General features: G+C 43.8%; 1 protein-coding gene across 1 annotated transcript; it reads left to right on the forward strand.

The window, feature by feature from the left end:
* Nucleotides 1-9,127: 9,127 nt before the first annotated feature.
* On the forward strand, nt 9,128-17,347 carry DEPDC7 (DEP domain containing 7). Its single transcript, XM_027905343.1, has 9 exons — nt 9,128-9,209; nt 11,365-11,752; nt 13,445-13,575; nt 14,284-14,473; nt 15,266-15,480; nt 16,223-16,365; nt 16,546-16,671; nt 16,772-16,850; nt 17,029-17,347. The coding sequence occupies exons 1-9, from the start codon at nt 9,137-9,139 to the stop codon at nt 17,241-17,243; spliced, it is 1,560 nt and encodes a 519-aa protein (XP_027761144.1). The 5' UTR covers nt 9,128-9,136; the 3' UTR covers nt 17,244-17,347.
* The last annotated feature ends 1,145 nt before the right edge of the window (nt 17,348-18,492 follow it).

The following is an 18,492-nucleotide window of genomic DNA, read 5'->3' on the forward strand; positions in this document are numbered from 1 at the left end:
TTTTTTATACTGAAGCAAACTTAGGAAAAAAGTTCAATGTACAAATTACTTTTTTGCACAAATACTTTGCTCTGTTTTGTTGCATTTTAGGTGATTGATTCTGCACCCACACTTCAGTTCTTTTTCCCTTGAGGTAACAGTGAGGTCTTCATCCCTTAACCTCTGACAGTGGAAATGGAGCACTCATGTGACTGCAAGAGAAGATGCACTAGGAAGGAACAAAGCCCTCCTTAGACTATGAATTAGCAAAACAGGAATGAAAGCAATTGCATAATCCGTTATTGGGTTTTTAATTCCACTTTCTTTCTTTCTTTTAGTGTGGCCTCCCATTCTGCACTGGGTTTGGTTTTTATTCGAACGCAGTATTTCTCTCTTAAGGGCAGGTTTTCTTTGAGATGCTACTTCCAAAGTTTTGCTAGTAAAAAAAAAAAAAAAAAATCAGAGGCAAAATTGGATTGAGGCATTTGTTTCTGAAAACAGCTAAGGGCTTTAGGATCTCTGAAGTTCTGTGGCATGTATTGTATTCATATATTGTCAGAATGAAATACTACTTTTTAAAAAGTCAGATCTCACAGGCTGTCTTCCAAGTAAATGATTTCCATAGGAAATATATTTTAAATATTATTTAAATATTTACTACTATTTAAAACAATTTTAAAACAGAAGAGCTAATAACTATGGTCACAAAATGTCAGTGTGTCATCAACCATTTCTTATTTTGTTGCCAAGCACTTGACATTTGGTCTCTCTTTTACCCTGTTACATTACCTGTGCATTATACAATGCACATCCTGCCATATTTTATTGTTTAAGCTAATATTGACATGTCATTGATAATAAATGCATGTTTTCCTGCATATCTGCTCTACATATGGCAAAAAAATGAAGCTAGGGCTAATTAAGAGACACTTTATGCATTCTTAGTCCAGATTTTCAGGTGGTCCATAATACAATGTATGGAAATGTGAAAAAAGGACAGTTTTGTACCATTCATGATGTTATTAACTAAACCCATTAAAGTGAAAACACTTTTTAAACAAAAACCTTATAATGCTTAGTCATTTGTTGTTAAAATATCGAGCCTTGGAAAGTTAGATTGTTGGAAACAAATTGGCAGTTTAGACTACTTTTTCTGACTGCAATGTGAAAAAGAACAGTTCCAGGCTTTGGGGTTGTTTTTCCACTTTATTGCATGAATTGAGCATGTCTGGTTGATCTGGGATTTTTCCAGTTACGGGTTCTAAATGTTCTGAATTGATTTTCACAATGTATCTGCCAGGTCTTAAACTGCTGGTGATGAGTGATAGGGAATACTGCTGTGATTCAAGTGGGTTTTACCTACAGTATTTTCACTTGTTCTATTTCTTGCTAAATTAGAATATCATCTCTATGCACCTGTGGGAGGAAATGGTACTCCAGAGAGTTTTGTTGGGTTTTTTCCCCCCCCCCCACAAATGACTGTGAGTTACTCTGGATAGTCTTAGGAATGTTTTTCCTTCAGACAGAGGGCTGAATCCCGTGCTGTGGATATTGTCCATAAGATCTGTAGTTGGAGAACAAGAAGAATCTGAAGAGCTGGAATATTTATTTTTTTTTTAATGGGTCTCTGTATAAGCTGCTTCCCAAACCAAGATGAATATAAAGTGAGTCATTTGCCCGTGAAGTTGATTGTTGTTTTCTCAAAAAAAAAAAAACCAAAAACACTTTGGGAAGCAAGTAGGCAGAAAATGTCCCGTTGCAGTGTTGGAAGCTGAAGATTTTGATACTGTGTTTCAGATATGTTATAATTTTATGAAGGGTTGCTGTTGTTTTATTTTTAAAAGGAAAAGCAAGGCAAGAAGCTGAATGTATCACAGCTTTTTAGCAGAGAGCATCAGCTCCTGCTATCAGCAGTTTGTGGGTAAGTATCTTAGGCAATCAAAATTACTTGCTTTGCATTAGGTATTTGCCTCTCCCAGAGATAACCAACAAATCTTTGTTTCATTTCCAGAAAATGAAGTACAGAAACCTGTCTTAAAATTCTTTCTGTTTGATCTCTCACGAGAATACAGCACTAAATACAGAGAACAAGGTGTTTATAAAGGACAAAAAAAAAATGGTGAGTCAGGGAAAACAGCAAACATAATTTCAGGGCTATATTGTACCTCTTTTGCCCTGGGTATGTCTTAGGTTTCTGCTTTTAGAGAAGTTCCACTGGGCATTTTCTTTTGTGTGTGTGTGTGTTTAGTTTGGGTTGGTTTTGTTGGGTTTTCTTAGCTATGTGATGCCCAAAGGGAATCAGCAGTAACAGCAGAGCCAGGACTGAAGGAGCAGTTTAAGGCCCTTCATTTTAGGGGGGGAAAAAAACTGGGAATAATTTGGGAGGGCTCATATATATGTGATGGTTTGCACAAGGAGGAATCTAAGGGAGAAGAGGGGTGGGAAGCTGCAAGAAACACGGGTCAGATGTAGGAGGACTTTGGAAAGGAAGAATTTGGGAAGTGAGAACACCCTGAAACAGCCATTAGAGGAGGGGCATTCAGTCAGTGAACTGCAGTAATGCAGATGTGTGAGCAATGAAGTCAGCAGGAACTGAGCTGCAAAACTTCCATCCAGTGAATTAACTTGAACTGCCGCAACTGAGCCCTGATGGAACGTGCTGACTGCTGATGATACAGTTTGTGTGACAGCTTCAGGCTCAGAGTAATTGTTGTCTTTTAGACACACTGGGATGTTCATACACAGGAGAATTTGTGCATCTGATTCTGTGTACATGATAAAGATTATAGATGGTAGTGGCCACTCTTAGGTCCAGTCACTAATGCTTTGAATTTTAAAAATCCAATTTAAAAAGCTGTGATTGATTTCTTCACAGGTGCTTTTGGCTCGAATTATGAATAAATGAAGTCTCTTTTTATTCTACATGTGTTACTTGAAATCTTGAACTCTGTCACTGGAAGTACATGCTGTAACCTTCTCACACTTCCAGGGCAAGACCTTTTAAGTAAAATGGTTTTGTTTTCCATCATCCTTTCCTCTCTTAACCATGGTAGCTGCTGTTGTGACTTGTCTATGCATTATTTATGTATCAGATATTTTGGCTGTGACAACAGAAGGTAAATGATATGATAATTGAATAAAAGCTGAAGCGTCAATGTTTTATCATGAGGTTAGGTCAAACGGGCGAGTCATTCAAAGCTCTGGGAGTATAAGGATTTCAAGCTCTTCTCTAAATAAAGCAGCTTGGGTGGTTTCTGCAAGCTCCCAGATTTTTGGTGGTGGTCAGAATGCAGAAATCCCCCGTCCCTCCAGCTTTCACAACAGAAGACAGTAAGAGAACACTTCTTTGTTTCAGTGCAATGTCCAGCAACGTTGTTTAAACAGCCAGAGAAGTGGTCTGACCACAGTCAGTGGACTTTGTACTAAAGGAGTTGAAGAGAATGCTCACGTGTTCTGGGAGAATCCAAGTGTTGAAACTCTGGAACCAACTGGTTTAAAAAAACCCACCAACCAGGTAATGAGAACTGCTTGTCCAGGGATTATTACTTCCATTTTGACCGGCACTCTGCAAGTTCCTTTTGACTTTTAGTGGGGTGATAAATCTCTCTGTGGGATGCTTCCAGGGTCATTTTCCCATTCTAAACTGTGGGCCCGGCAAAACATGGCATAATTGAGTTTGGTGGCCCCAGCACATTGCACAGTGATATAAAAGGTAAATTACAGGTTCCTACTTCTAACATGCGTAAACAATAAGCCTGATTCTCTTCTCTAGCATAAATGGTATGTAGCCAATTGCTAGAGAAGTCAAACCAAAGGGTCAAAATCAGGAATTCAGTTTTGCTCAGCAAATCCATTTGGATTTCTCATTTTCCTCCCCCTCAGCTCCCTCTACCCTGAGGCAGCTCAGTTGTGTAGAGCACAGTGCTAATAATGCCGAGGCTGTGGGTTTGATCCCTGTAAGGGCCATTCACTTACAAGTTGGACTGGATGATCCTTGTGGGTCCCTCCCAACTCAGAATGTCCTGTGATCCTGTGATTCTGTCCCTTTAAGCTGTGACTGCTCACCTGGGGAGTGGGAACGTGGAACTTGTCGATGATAAGTTAGTACCTCACCATGCCTCAGGTGGACGTCACTGCTCATTCAGCTGGTCCTTCACAGGCTCTCTGGAGTTCTCTAAGCTGGTGAGAGCTGCTCCCCTAATTCTTTGTGGCCTTTCCCCTTTCATAGCAACACAAGTTGGTGCCTTTGGGTTTGTGGTGCAGTGTACAGGAGTTCACCTCTAGTCAGTGACCGCAGCTCACCTGAGAACTGGTAACTCCCAGCGGGGCAGAGAGTGACTCCTCACATTTCAATTATTCAATGTGTCTGATTGTACTTGCCCATTCTGGTTGAACAGGTTTGTGGTGTGGAGATGACAGTGAGCCTTTACTGTTCTGTGAGGAGTTGTTATCCAAACAGTGCTGTCTCGTGGTGTAGTCGGTCTCTGGCTAGAGTATAGAATCCTGCTTGGAAAATCCCAGAAAACCTCCGTAAGAGGCAAAAGTTGAAAAACCCATTTAAGGCAAAAATCCTGTTACCTTTATTAAGACAGAGGAGCAGAGGCTTGTGACATCACTACTGGTGGTTTTGGTGACCTCACCAATAGTCTTTGCCCCCTGTGCACTTCCACTTCCGTACCACAAACCGCCTCGGGTCATCCTGTCCACAACCCTCTCTCCCTTTCCCCCCGCTGTGTGTGGGCTCCAGGGAGTGCAGCGCCTTCCACCGGGGGTCACTGTGCACCAGCACAGGCTCCGCTCGGCTCTCCCTGCCCTTCCCTTGCCACTGTCTCAGTCTGTGCCTGCCTCAGTCCCGCAGGCACATTGGTATTCCAGCCCGGGAATGGGAGGATTGGAAGGATTGCGCCCCTGAACAATGCGCCTTTTGTCGACTCGCAGTCAAGTCACCCAGAAAGCTTCTGCCCTGGGAACTTTGTTTACTGTTCCAAAATGCCAGGGTGGAATCCTTACAGATTTCACTTCGTTATCAAACACGGGAGTCGCGCTTGGGGAGTAAGTGGTGCTTGTGCCAAGCCAGAGAGCGGCTTGCAAGGGGCTTCTCCACGGTGGGACAGAGGTGGAGTTTGCTCTGGGTTGAATGCTGCTGGGTGGCATCCCTGTATCCCACACAACCTGCTGCTACTGTGGTCTTTTGTAATTCACATAGGAAACTGGGACTAAGCAGGGTGAATTGGTGGATTACCTGCTCTGCACTGTAAAAAAAAGAGTGTCCGTCCTCTCCAGCCGGTGGAGTTCAGCCCCGAGCAATCCCTGTGCTCTGAACTAAAGGGAGATTCACTGCAGGAATTCTGTCATCTGCCTTCACATCTGTCCGGTATATCAAACAGCCCTTTGCAATCCGATATTGACGAACAGCTGTTCATTTTCTTAAATTTGAGATTAATAGAGAAGGATGAGAGTTTTCCAATTTTTATAGGTCCATTTGAGTATTAAAAAACAACCTGTTGGACTTGTACCTGCAAGGAATGAGAGAGAGGAGATTTCATAGTATCACAATAATTGTGACCTAAAAAATTAGCAATTTCTGTAACTGAAGCTGTTCTTTTCCCTTACATGAGTATCTCTGTGTGACAGTGCGACATATGTTGAACTTTGTCTCGACATTTGTGAATGGAATGGAGCAACATTTTAAGGGTTATTGTTTAAAATGTTCTCCTTTCATCAGCTTCACCCCTGTAGAGAATACAGGCATTGTTGAGACTTAAGTGGGGGAAAAAACAGAAGAGTAACTGTTCTAAATAACTGGAATGTTTTTCTGAATTTTTATGGTAATTATTAATGGCTGTGCTTCTTCAGAAACAGCCACAAAGGTTGGGTTCAAGAGATCCTCGTGATTATGGCAATAAAGTTTTATGTATGTATAGATTTAAGCGGTGTTGACATGTACTTAATCTTTAAAGCTTATATTGTTATGGGAAGACACTTGAAATCCAAAGATAAAAGTTTGGTATAGGAGAGAGAGCCTTCTGATGTGTGCAATGTAAGATCAGCATTTGAAATGCAGAGTTCTGTGCTGACCATTAGGAAAAGTGGGATCTAAACTCTGTTGAAAATAAGAAATTGGACAGTATTTTTCCTCAAGAACCCCCCTTTATTTCATAGCCAATTTTCAGTGACAAATCAATATCTATTTTTGGCACTTAAAATTCGACTAATAATTGGAACATTAAACACTGCTTGGTTTCATTCGTGCCCAGAATACCTGGAAATCACAGGTGCTCTCACATCCAAACAGGGGTTGGCTGTCCAGCTTCCAAGTTCCATATGGAAAAAGCTGGACAGCCCTTTGCATAAAGCTGTGCATCATCCCTCACTTGGTGAGGACCCCATTTCCATTTTGCCTTCTCTTTCCCTGTGATCAGAGAAGACCTGAATGTGGCTCTTTATCATCTTCTCCTTGAGCAAGCACTTCATTGACATCAGTATGTTAATCAGCTCCTGAGCAGCAGACATGCCTGGAAGTGTGGCTGTTGAATTTCAATACTCTCTGTGCCTCTAGTTAAACCCCCAGCTCTTACATGAGACTCAGAAACCCTTGAAAACTGAAGTTTTTTTAAGTTCTCCAAAATGCAGCCCTTCTCCTGATCCTTTTGTAGGTGGTAGGAGCATCTTGTCTAGAAATATGACCTGGAAATAAATTAAAATAGATTTTTATCTTGCTGTTCCTTGCTATAAAAGTTCTTTACGGCAGCTGCAGAGGATCTGACATAACTGTACAAATTAAGACTCGGTTGCGTAATTTGTTAAAAATACATTTTTTAGTCACCCTAACCGTATCACAAAATTGTTGCTCTGTGCAGCTTCACACAACATTAATAGGCAGAGAGCCAACAGTAAAGCAGGAAAGCATTTTTATAATGATGTTATTTTAAGAAGCACCAAAAGACAGCAGTTTTCAGCATCCTTTGATACCAGATATTGTATCAAATACCAGCAAATCATTCTCTGGTGTAAGGTGCAATGTTGTTTTGAGCTGATTGGTGTACCTCCCATTTGAAAATGTTTGTGGGTTTAAATTCTCTCCACCTTAGGTGAACCACTGCAGAATGATTTGCTGCATCACTTTTTTTCGACAAGCAGGCTAAAATAAATTATTTTTTAAAATTCAAATGAACTCTGGCATTCCCCAATTTTCAATTCTATTTTGGCAATGCATCAAAAAACTGCTACAAAACGCCTCAAACGGCTACAAAAGTAGGGAATAATAAAATAGTGTATCATGGAAATCCCCACTAACCCATGCATTTAATGGCACCTGTGAGCCAAAACAACTTCTTTTTTAATATCTTCCCCCAAGAAAGAAACCTCTGTTTGTGACCTTCACTTCCAAAGGCTGGCATTTTGCTACACTTTGAATAAGTTCCTTTTTCTCTGGGCCCAACAATTCAAGACTTCCTTATCTGAAAAACCTTCACAAGAACTTCCACTCCTAGAACTCCCATTATTAAATACTGTATCGCTCAGGCAATAAAACATGAAGAAGTTTGAGCAGGCTGAAGTTTCCCGGGGGATTTTGTTTTGCAAAACTGCCATCAACAGTTCAATAATCCGGTAACTCGAAATTAATTTTGCATCATCTTTGTGACATCTTTATTATTTGGTTTTTTTATGTGCATTATGTACCTCTGAGTTTGTATATCGTGGAGATCGATTTGGCTTTGTTCCTCTTGAAATCAGTCTGAAAACGTGATTGATTTTATGTCGTTCTAATACAACTTTCATTGAGTAGGAATGAATTATCAAAATAATCCATACTTAAGAAAATGATGGTGAATCTCCCAATAATTTGCTGCAGACACTAGAAAAAAACTTCTATTACCCTGAAAGTGAATTTATTATTTCATTGCAGTGAGAAATGACTGTTGCTGTAATAAAGTGCCCATAGAAGACACCAGAGGAAAACTTCAACCACGTGTGGGTGTTCAAGCCACACGTGCTGATGACAGCCATGGACAGTGTTCAGTTGTTCAGCCACCGTCACACACGAGGCCTGTGCTCAGGTTAACCCACAGAACTAGATCTGGCTGCTTTGGGGTTTTAAATGACACAGTAAATAAGAGAGATTAATTAAGAGAGACATGGAGCTCCTGGAGTGGGTCCACCAGAGGGCAATGAGGATGACTGGGGGACTGGAGTATCTCTTATGAGGAAAGGCCGAGGGAGCTGGGTGTGTTCAACCTCAAGAAGAGACGACTGAGAGGAGACCTCATTAATGTGTATAACTACCCAAAGGGTGGGTGTCAGAGGATGGATCCAGACTCTGCTCAGTGGTGCCAAGCAACTGGACAAGAGGCAACAGGCAGAAACTGATGACAGGAAGTTTCACCTTAGCATGAGGAAGAACTTCTTTACAGCAGATTGCCCAGTGGAGTTGCACTCGCTGCTGCCTATGGATCCCACAGTTCTTATCTGGAGAGCTGTGCCCAGTTCTGGCCTCCTTAGTACAAGAAAAATGAGCTACTGGAGAGGATCCAGCAGAGGCCACAAAGATGATGAGGGAGCTGGAGCATGTTCCTTACGAGAAGAGACTGTGGGAGCTGGGCCTGCTTAGTCTAGAGAAGACTGAGAGGGCATTTCATCAACACATATAAATCTCCCAAAGGCAGGTGCCAAGAAGACCACTCCAGACTCTTTTCAGTGGTGCCCGGAGACAGGACGAGAAGCAGCAGCCATAAACTAAAACACAAGAAGCTCCGCCTCAACACGAGCCAAAACTTCTTTCCACTGAGGATGGCAGAGCACTGGAGCAGGCTGCCCAGGGAGGTCGTGGAGACTCCAGAGACATTCAGACCAGAGCTGGATGCGTTCCTGTGTCACCTGCTCCGGGTGACCCTGCCTTGGCAGGGGGGCTGGACTGGACAATCTGCAGAAGGCTCTTCCAACTCTGGGGGATTCTGTGATTGTTCAGGAGCGAAACCGCGTTGGCGGGCAGCGCTCCCGGCCAGTTCCCGGAGGAGTCACGCCGGGCCGTCGCTGCCTTTTGTGCCCCGGGCTCGGGCACCTCCCCGGGGCGTGGGCGCGGCAGCTCCGCCCCCGCGGGTCCCTCCCTGAGCCGCGGGCCCGCCCGGCGCGGCACATCGCGGGGACGGAGCTCGCCATGGCCACGGTGCGGGAGAAGGCGGCGGCCCTGAACCTCAGCGCCGTCTACAGCCCCGCCGCCAGGCCCCCGGGTACGGCCGGGGAGAGCGGGGAGCGGGGCTGGGGGGAACGGGGAGCAGGGAAAGGGGAGAGGGGGCTGCCCGCATCCGGGACGGGACGGGACGGGACGGGGCTGCCCCGCCGGGGGATGGAGGCTGGAGCCGTCCCGCTCCCCGCCGGCTGCGGCCCCGTGCGGCGCCTTTCCCGGCTCCCAGAGGTTCAAAAGTTGGCCGCGCTCCGGACCCGGGAGGCGCTTCCTCACTGGGGGCCCCGTCCGGGATGTGCCGGCACCGGAGCAGCTCCGAGACAGGGAGAGAGAGCCCCGGCAGAGCCGCGGGACGGGGAAACCGCGGGGCAGCTGCTTGGCCGGACAGCGGGCTGAGCTTCAGAGCAGGTGGCGCTCGCTGGGAGACGCTTTTTGGTTTTCTTTCCTACTTCCAGCGCCTTAACTTTGTGGAATCTTGTAACCTTGGCGCCACGCTTGTAACCTCCCTCGAATCTCTTCTGCGGTGTTAATGTGTGTGTGTGTAATGAAGAGGCGATAAAGCCGTGGTTAGTAGTAAAACTATTGCAGGTCGTATGTGTTGGTATTTATTTTATCAATGGAAGCCAACCTTGGGGTGTGTGTTTGGTGGTGTGGAGCTTGGGCTGGTTTTTTTCCTTCCGAAGAGGTCAGTCTGCTGTTCAGGTGTAGGGGTTGAAAAGGAATTCTGCGTTGAGGTTTTTTCTGCCTACCTGAAGGTGTCATCAGGTTAAAGTAGCAGCAGGTGTGTGTGCCTTGTCTTGGAGACTGTGGGTTCTGGAAGATTTCTACCTTGGCTGGCTCAGTGCTGTGCATTAAAAAGCGCCTTTTTTTTTTTTTTTTTTTTTTTTTTTTTTTTTTTTTTTTCCCATGACATGAATCTTTTCAGAAAGATAACTGTTGCTGCCCTTCATAAGTGTTGGTGTGTTCAAATTATATTGTTTTCTCTGCTTCCCCACCAGTGTTTACTACCTCTCTACCTTCCCGTCTCCCCGTGCTAATTTGGTAATTTCTGGGCTTTCTGGTAGATGGAGATCAGCTGGAAACACTGGTGTCCCAAACTGGAATACAATTCTCTAAGTAAAGCCACTTCAGACTAAACAGAACAGGGGGGAAAAAAAAAAAAAAAAAGACACCTCCTGCATCTCTGTGGAAAATGCTCATGGTAATATGTTCCAGAAGGAGTTGCATGTTGTTTTTTTTCAAACACTGCATGGCACTGTTAATTCATTTGGTTTGAGGTCTGTCACAATCCCAGATGGCTTTCTGTAGGATTGCTGCCAGCTCTTCATTCCATATTTTGTCCTTCAGCTTTCGATTTCCCTCTTCTTCCTCTGTTTCCTCTCTTACTAAATTATTCATCTGACTTACTGAAAAACATGTTTTCTAATTCCAGTCTCTCTGGTGGCTGCGGCCCTTCCCAGTTAGGTGCCACCTGTAAACTCTGTGTTTTCAAGTCCTTGTGGAGGCTGAGCGTGGCCTCCGGTCAAACTGCTGGCACGTCGCTCTAATCAGACTGGTAAATGAGTAATAGTGCAGTGGCTTTACTGGGGGAGGGAAGGCTCAAGGAAGTGGCACTGAGCACACAGAGCCAAGGTCTCGGCAGGACTTTGTTTGGTGGGACAAGTGTCCGGTGAGCGGCGTCTCAGGAGAATCCTTGAAGGTGTTAGTGATGTGCTAATAAGCACTGATAATGGGTAGCTGGTGTGTGTGTGCACAGTCCTGCAGGAAACAAGGTTTTGATGTGTCTCTTCATCCCTGCTTCCCTCTTCTGGGGAGTGTTAGGAGAGGAACTAACAGGGCAGTTACCGGTTCAGGGTTGTGGGACACGCGTGCCTAGGAGTAGGTTCTGCAGGTGTCACCGTGAGGTGACAGAGGGACACACAAAAGGGCAGTGCCAAAAAAGGAGGCTGAAGAAAACAGGAACTCATGGTCGAAAAGCTTTAGGCTGATGTAGCCAGAGGAACCACCAGAGAGAGAGACACACACAGCAGACAGACCTGCTAAGGAAGTAACAAAGTGCTAATGCACGAGCAACCCAAGCCAAAGTGGAAGTCTCAAAGATTTTTGAATCCTTAGGAGATTCATGAGAGCTGGGAGGCGGAAAGGGGGCTGTTGTGTTCTAGCTGCAGCATGAATTCAGCCTTTGTTGTCTCTGCTCTCAGGCTTTAGCTTGGCTCAGAAGCCGTTTGGAGCGACGTACGTCTGGAGCAGCATTATCAGCGCTCTCCAAACCCAAGTGGAAGTGAAGAAGCGCCGCCAGAACCTCAAGTGCTACCACGACTGCTTCATTGGCTCGGATGCCGTGGACGTGGTCTTTGCCCATCTCCTGCAGAACAAGTATTTCGGGGACGTGGACATTTCCCGCGCCAAGGTGGTGCGCGTGTGCCAGGCGCTGATGGACTACAAAGTGTTCGAGGCCGTCTCCACGAGGGTCTTCGGTAAAGACAAGCGGTCTGCGTTCGAGGACAGCAGCAGCAGCCTCTACAGGTTCACAAACGCCTCGAGCCAAACAGAGCTTGATAAAGACTACCTGCAGTGCACCCCACAAAGGTTAGTGCGTGGAGTGGGAAAAGAAGGATTCCTTTAAAAACGGCGTGAAGTGTTGTGGGGGAGAGAAGGGAAAAGTGCTGTGCAATTACAGGACCCAGAGGGGGGGGAAAATAGGAACTGCGCAGATGAGATGTTTGTGGGTGGAAGACAGGTAGGAAACAGCAATTTGAAGAGAGTAAATCACTCAGCCTGCGTAGTTATTGTTTTCTGTGTCTGTTATCACGTTGCCTTGGGGGAGGGAGGTAGGAGGGTAGAAATTAAGTGCATTTTGATAGTGGTCTAAAGCCATGTAACCACCTGGAATTCAGGTGCATCAAACAGGAATAATGCAACAGAGCTATCTTTAGTCACTGCACATCTGGCTCTGGCATAAACCAGTAATCCATGCATCTTTTAAAGAAAAATTGTTTTCTCCTTTCATCATCTTGGCTTCTCTAGACTTCAAATTTAGCCTTTCTTTTAGCTGTTTCTTTATGCATGTATGACTTCTTCCTAGCCTATGTGGCAGGCTGTTTTGCTGTTTGTACAGCTAATACAATAGTTTTAGCAATATGCACTTTTGAAAATTGCAAATGTTACTGACCTGAAAAAAAACCCTCCTTATGTGATTGACCTGTTAATGAGAGTAGCAAATGGGAACTTGAATGCATCAACCCTGATGAAAAAACTATAGAAACAGAATAAAAATAGTTCCTTGGTCCATTTTCTCCCCTCTGTACTAAATCAAACCAGCCCAAGTCTTTATTTGGAAAGAGGAGAATTTGCAAGAAATTAAAAACACTTTATTCAAGTGTGGTATTTAAAAATATTTTCATGACAAGAGTTGTTAAAGCAGACTTAGAACATATTGGACAAACAGTCATTAAACAGGACTATTCATGTTTTATTACTGTTGAATGAGGGTGGTTTTCTTCTGGGCAGGGCACAGATCCATTGGGTTACTGTTCTTCATTTAGTGGAAGGAACAGATCCATCGATCCATGCAGTTTGTCACATCCATAGGAAGGACAGTGGGCATCGGAAGGATTTTTGCAGTGTCCTAGACCAAAGAAACCCTGGGAGTTGAAATGAAATAGATCTGCTTGGAGGAATGATAATTTTGTGGCTGGAGCAGTAACTCTGTCTGCTCCACAGCCTGTGCAAGCAGTTGTGAGAAGAACTGGCCAACACACAGAAGCAGGTGACAGGTTTCTGAAGGCTTCCATCAGCTGATGGCATGAACAAGCCCCATAACTATGGAGCAATCACCTCCTTGGTTTTTCAAGAACACCTTGAAATGTTTGTCCTCTCCTTGCTATCATGGATGTCTTAAAACTCTGGAAGTTTTGAGGGGGGAATCCTATTTGGGTTTGGAAAATTAATTTCCCCTGCTTAACCATTTATCCTCTTAAACTTTCTCTGTGGTAATTGAAGTAGCCTGCTGATGCCAGCTGTGACAAGTTCCAAGGGAGGAACTGTGCCCACAACTGTTACATGCAATTAATTCTTTAAGGTATATCATGTTCTCCTGGATGACTTGGACAAAGGAAGTGTCAGGCAGGGGAGAAGAGGAGGAAGATAGTGTAAATATCTATATAGGAGAGAACACTTTTTAATCTTGGGACAGTTATCTATATCTATATGCTGCATGATTTGTTTGGTTATCCATATGTGTGGATACATATATTATATAAAAACTGTTTTCCATCTCAGACACGAGAAGAGCATGTTGTTCCACTCCACTCCTGTCAAACCGGAAAACTTGGAGGATCTTTGGGAAAACCTGAGCCTAAAGCCTGCACATACCCCTCAAGTAAACATCTCGGATAGTTTGTCCCGTCGAGGTAAGCCAAATAATGTCACAGTCGTTTGTCTGTGGGAGGAGGAAGGTAAATCTGTAGGACTGGGAAGGCTTACGCCTGTCAGATGGGAGAGGGAGACAAAATGACTCTCACAGTACTTGGTTTTGAACAGCATGTCGTGAAAAGGCAATAGTCTACTGTCAGCTAGAACTCCTCCCTGACTTTTGAACTATCTGCACATCCAGAACTCCTTCAGTACTGTGTGAAACCATTCTTGACGACTCATGTGGTCTCTTTTGGATTAAACTATGATCTAACGTGTTTTTTTTTCCCCTTGGTTGAAAATGCTAATGCATCCTAGAAACTGTGCTTTCATCATGGGGAACCATCCTAGGCAGCTGTGATAAGGACAGTGTCACTATTACACTTTTTTTAATATACATATCTTATCTAGAACAACGATTGTTTGCAAATTAGAGCACAAAGACTGTAAGACACTTCAAACTCACCCAAAAAGCAGTTCCCCCACACCTGTGGTTAAGTAAACAAACGGGTAATTCTTGCCTTTTGTGGTGATAAAAGGCACTTCCAGATGATAAGGGCCACGTGCTCTGCTACAGTAAATCTCTGTGTTAGTAACATCAATCCGGTAGGTTGGAGCTGATGGGAGGAAGGGGAGTTGTCTTTTTCTCCTAATCCGTTTTTGCACTTGCTGAGTCTCCACGTGCTTTGTGTGTCCGCCCTTCCCAGTCATTAACGAAGTGTGGCAAGAGCAAACAATCGCTCGGCTGCTGCAGCTGGTCGACCTTCCCCTCCTGGAGTCTCTGCTGGAGCACCAAGAGATCAGACCTCAGGTCCCCCAGCCAAGGAAGGGAGCTGGGTATGTCATCACCAGCAACTACCTGGACAGAGAGATTCTCAAGGCTTTCAGTGACTCGCAGTAAGTGTTCACTGCTCTCCTCTGCAGCTTGGAAACAACGTTTTGCTTTCGTGGCAGTGTGAGGCACAGCTGATCTTTGGGTAGAAGGGTGGTAGTTGCAGTCCTGTGGGTAGGACTGAGCAGGCACTTTGCTCCCTGTTGGGCTTGACTGGAATAACTGGTAAATAACAATTGCTTAGCTCTAAGCCAGAGTAGTGAGATAATTGCTGCTGAACAGTGGAATGGTTTTTGAATGCCGTGATGGTATTCAGAGGGTAAATTCTTCTCTGCATTGAGGGAAGAACAGAGCTTTTTACTACTGTCCTGAAAGTTTTCCCTTAAAACATTTTTGAGGGAGTAGTTTAGTTCCTCCTGCTGTATTAAAAGAGCCAAAAAAGCTGAGCTTGAAACTGTGCATAGAGTTAAAAACATTGTCTGAACAACTTCTACCAGCCCGAATCAGATCAGGGTTCATGTTTCTGTTTATCCAGCAGTAATTATGTCCTTATCTCCCAGTAGAGGACATCACTGACTTTAGGTTTAACTGCTTGTGACTGTTTACCTGTGTGGGTTACTAATTCTTCATCTTGATTAAATACATAACAAGGAGGGATATGGCTGTGATCCACCTGAGTGTGTCAGGTGAAGTGCCTTGTGTGTGTGAGAATTTCTAATGTATTTAAGTACTTACACATGCAGTTTTCCCTGGGATTGACAAACCAGTCTGCCTGCTTTCTGCGCAAACCAAATCAAACAGCTCTGGAAGGCGCCTGTGGGCAGTGCCACAGACCTGAACCCCCCCCTGTCTTCCAGGACAGACGAGTGGCTCTCGGCAGCAATAGATTGCTTGGAATACCTTCCGGATCATATGGTGGTGGATATCAGCAGGAACTTGCCTGATCAGCCAGATCAGGCAGACACGTGGAAGCTGCTGCTGTTTGACAATATTGGTAGATACTACAGCCAAAAAAAGGAGCCGCTGTTGAGCCACGCACCTGAAATCCATCTAGGAATTGCAGAACTATTAGGTAAGTAAAATAAAGCTGTATAGATGTTTTGTACCCCATTCACAACTTTTCCTTTTTTTTTTTTTTTTTTAACACAGAAATGCTACTTAAATTTTGCTTAGACAACATTTTAGAAAGCTTTTGATGTTTTAGTCATCAATTAACATCTCATCCCTGTTCATTTTTCATACTGTTTCTTCTTCCATGGGATTAGTTTGTCCTGTTGCATTTATAGGCCATTCCTCCTCCCTACATGATAAAAGGAGGATATTAGTACAACCTACTTCATTTAAATAATTCACACATCTAAAATGGCTATTCTGCATAGTAAGGCAAATTAAAACTTAGCCAAGCCCTACAAAGTGGTTTGCAGTTAATTCCTCGAACTAGCCCGTGTATCAAGAACATGTTTCTCATTTTTTGGGAGATCTTTGATTCCACAACAAGAGGCCATTCATTTCTTTAGCAGAACCATTTTCTCTTGGCAATTATTTCACATCCCATTCAAGATGGCTGAACTGTAATTGAACTTAATTGCAAGTGAGCCTACTTAAATACCAGTCTGCAAGCCTGTATGTGGGATGTTCTCAGGCTGCCTGCAAGAGGCTCTCATCAACCTGTGAGAAGTTTTTGTGAGAATTAATGGCTTAGTTTGACCAGGTCTGTGTAGAGAGATGAAGGTCTCTTCAGTGGCTAATTTAGGTGTTCCATTGCAAAGTTTGTTTAAATCAATAAGGCAATAGGTACCCTTGTCTCTCCCCAGTGAATGGGAAGATGGAGCAATCTCTAGAAGCTCTTCAGCTGTATTTGAAACTTCTAGACAGCCAAGTCAGGGAGGAGTTCAGGAGACTGTTGTACTTCATGGCTGTTGCAGCACACAGTTCTGAGCTCAAACTGCAGAAGGAGGTAAGTGTGTGCTTAACAGATGCTTTACACTTACTGAAATCTAGAGGTCACAGGCACTGGTCAGAAAATGTGTTTGTAGCTTAAATATGTGGCTACAGGAAGAGCAGTGACTCTGGAAGAGCAACGAGGGGGGGCAGACCAATTCTCCTCTTTTTGTCCTTAAATCGCTTTGTCCTTTAGAGTGACAACAGGATGGTCGTGAAAAGAACATTCTCCAAAGCTATTATCAACAATAAAAACTTATCCAGAGGGAAAACTGACCTCCTGATCTTGTTCCTGGTGGACAACCAAAGAGATGTGTTAAAGGTAAGAGCTAGGAAACGACCAGGTTTTGGCTAATCTTGTACACCTGTGCAGAACTGCCTTTGCCAAACTTAGGGTGCACTGTCTTCTCTTTCCCTTCAAGATCCCAGGGACACTGCATAAGATGGTCAGCAATAAACTGCTGGCTCTGCAGAAAGGCCAGGATCCCAGTAAGATAACAGGTAACAGTTCGAATGGAGCTCTTTAATCTTGTCACGCCCCCAAATGAGAAATGGGTGCTGCAAAAAGTACCTGCTGTAATGCTGACTGATTTGACTCTAGAGGAGGGGTGGGTCTGTGGAATCTCCGGGGTGGCTGAGTGTGGTGTTAACTCTCTGAATGTCTCTTGCTTCCTTTCAGGCTACACCTTTTGCCAAAAACTCGATGAAAGAGAGTATCGCTCCAGTACGGAGAAGACCACCAAAGATGAGCTGTTGTCCCTGTTGAAAGCGATCGACGAAGACTCAAAGCTCTCTGACAAAGAGAGAAAGAGACTGCTAGATCAGTTTCATAGCAGTAATCCAAGTATTTTTATGCAGTATTTTGGAGATAGAGTTACTAATATGTGTGTGTGAGGCTTTAAATATAGATTACTTTGTATACTCCAGCATTGAAAACACTAATATATTTGTAAATTTTTATATTCATGTATTCTGCCTAATAAAATTATTTTGTGGAAGTGGATGGAATTTATTCAGTTATTACCAAAGCCAACAGTACAAAAGTGGCCTTTGTTTATAGTTTAGCTTTTCTCATTCTTAATTGCTATAGGACCAAAATAATCCATCCTTTTCCTCACCTAAAGCCAAGTCTATTGACTCCCTCTATTCAAATATCAAAATTCCTGAGATGGAAGACACTGTGAATGAGATGTCTCTGTCACCTTTTACCCCAGCACTGAATCTTACGCTGAACTTTTTTTTTTTTTCCAATTTGCGTTATGTGACTGACACGTAGCATTGATCTTTGAGTTTCTGTGTAATGGATAGAGCTGAATAACCATCTCCTGCTTGATGTTCCACAGCTTTCCTTCCAGCTTGCCAGCTAACTACACTGTGCATGTGCATGACAACTCACTGTGCTGTTCTGAGCTCAAATGGCACCATCTCGAGGAACTGACTCTCCTGGGATGGTAAAAGATATTCTGGATTCTTTTTAAATCACCCTGGCTTTGGTTGCCACAGGATGGACTGTTTATGGCCGGTTATCTTCATCCCTGCAGTGTTTTGCTCTGACTGTAACTCTTATTGATGGCACCAGCTGTAATTAGAAAAGAGCTGGAGCGAAGGAAGGGCCTTTGGCTTGTCTTGTGGCTGTATATTTTATCTGTGTCTGGTCTATGATGGAAATCCCAAGCTTTGCAGCACAGGCAAGTGCAGGCAGATACAGAGCATGATTAGAGATCTAATTTTGGCTTTGTGGGGTTATCTTTGGGATGGTATCAGCTAAACTTCGTTACAGCTGCTGTTGAAAGAAATAACAAATGTTGTTCCATTTTTGTTTTCTTCTCTTTGGGAACAAAAGCTAGTTTAATTATGACAACAAGGTAGTAATAACTGTTACAAACACATAGTGATCTGATTTTTAAAAACACAGCCCTATGTGAGATGCTGTAATGTGTCTCCATAAGTAACTCTTCAGTCATTAGTGGTGTCTGGTGCCAGTGGCCCAAGTGCTTTCTGTGAAACACAGCTGAGGGCTTGGTGTGCAATAGGACAATGTGTTCTGTGTCCTGAGGGGGGGATGGATGACAAACTTAGGAAAAGCTTATTCTACTCAGTTAGAAAGGACTTCTAAAAAATATCCAGTTCTAGTGTGTGTGGG

Source organism: Empidonax traillii, unplaced genomic scaffold (assembly GCF_003031625.1).
Source record: "Empidonax traillii isolate 1590-97213 ecotype Southwest subspecies unplaced genomic scaffold, ASM303162v1 scaffold1145:size269165, whole genome shotgun sequence".
NCBI classification, from domain to species: Eukaryota; Metazoa; Chordata; class Aves; order Passeriformes; family Tyrannidae; genus Empidonax; species Empidonax traillii.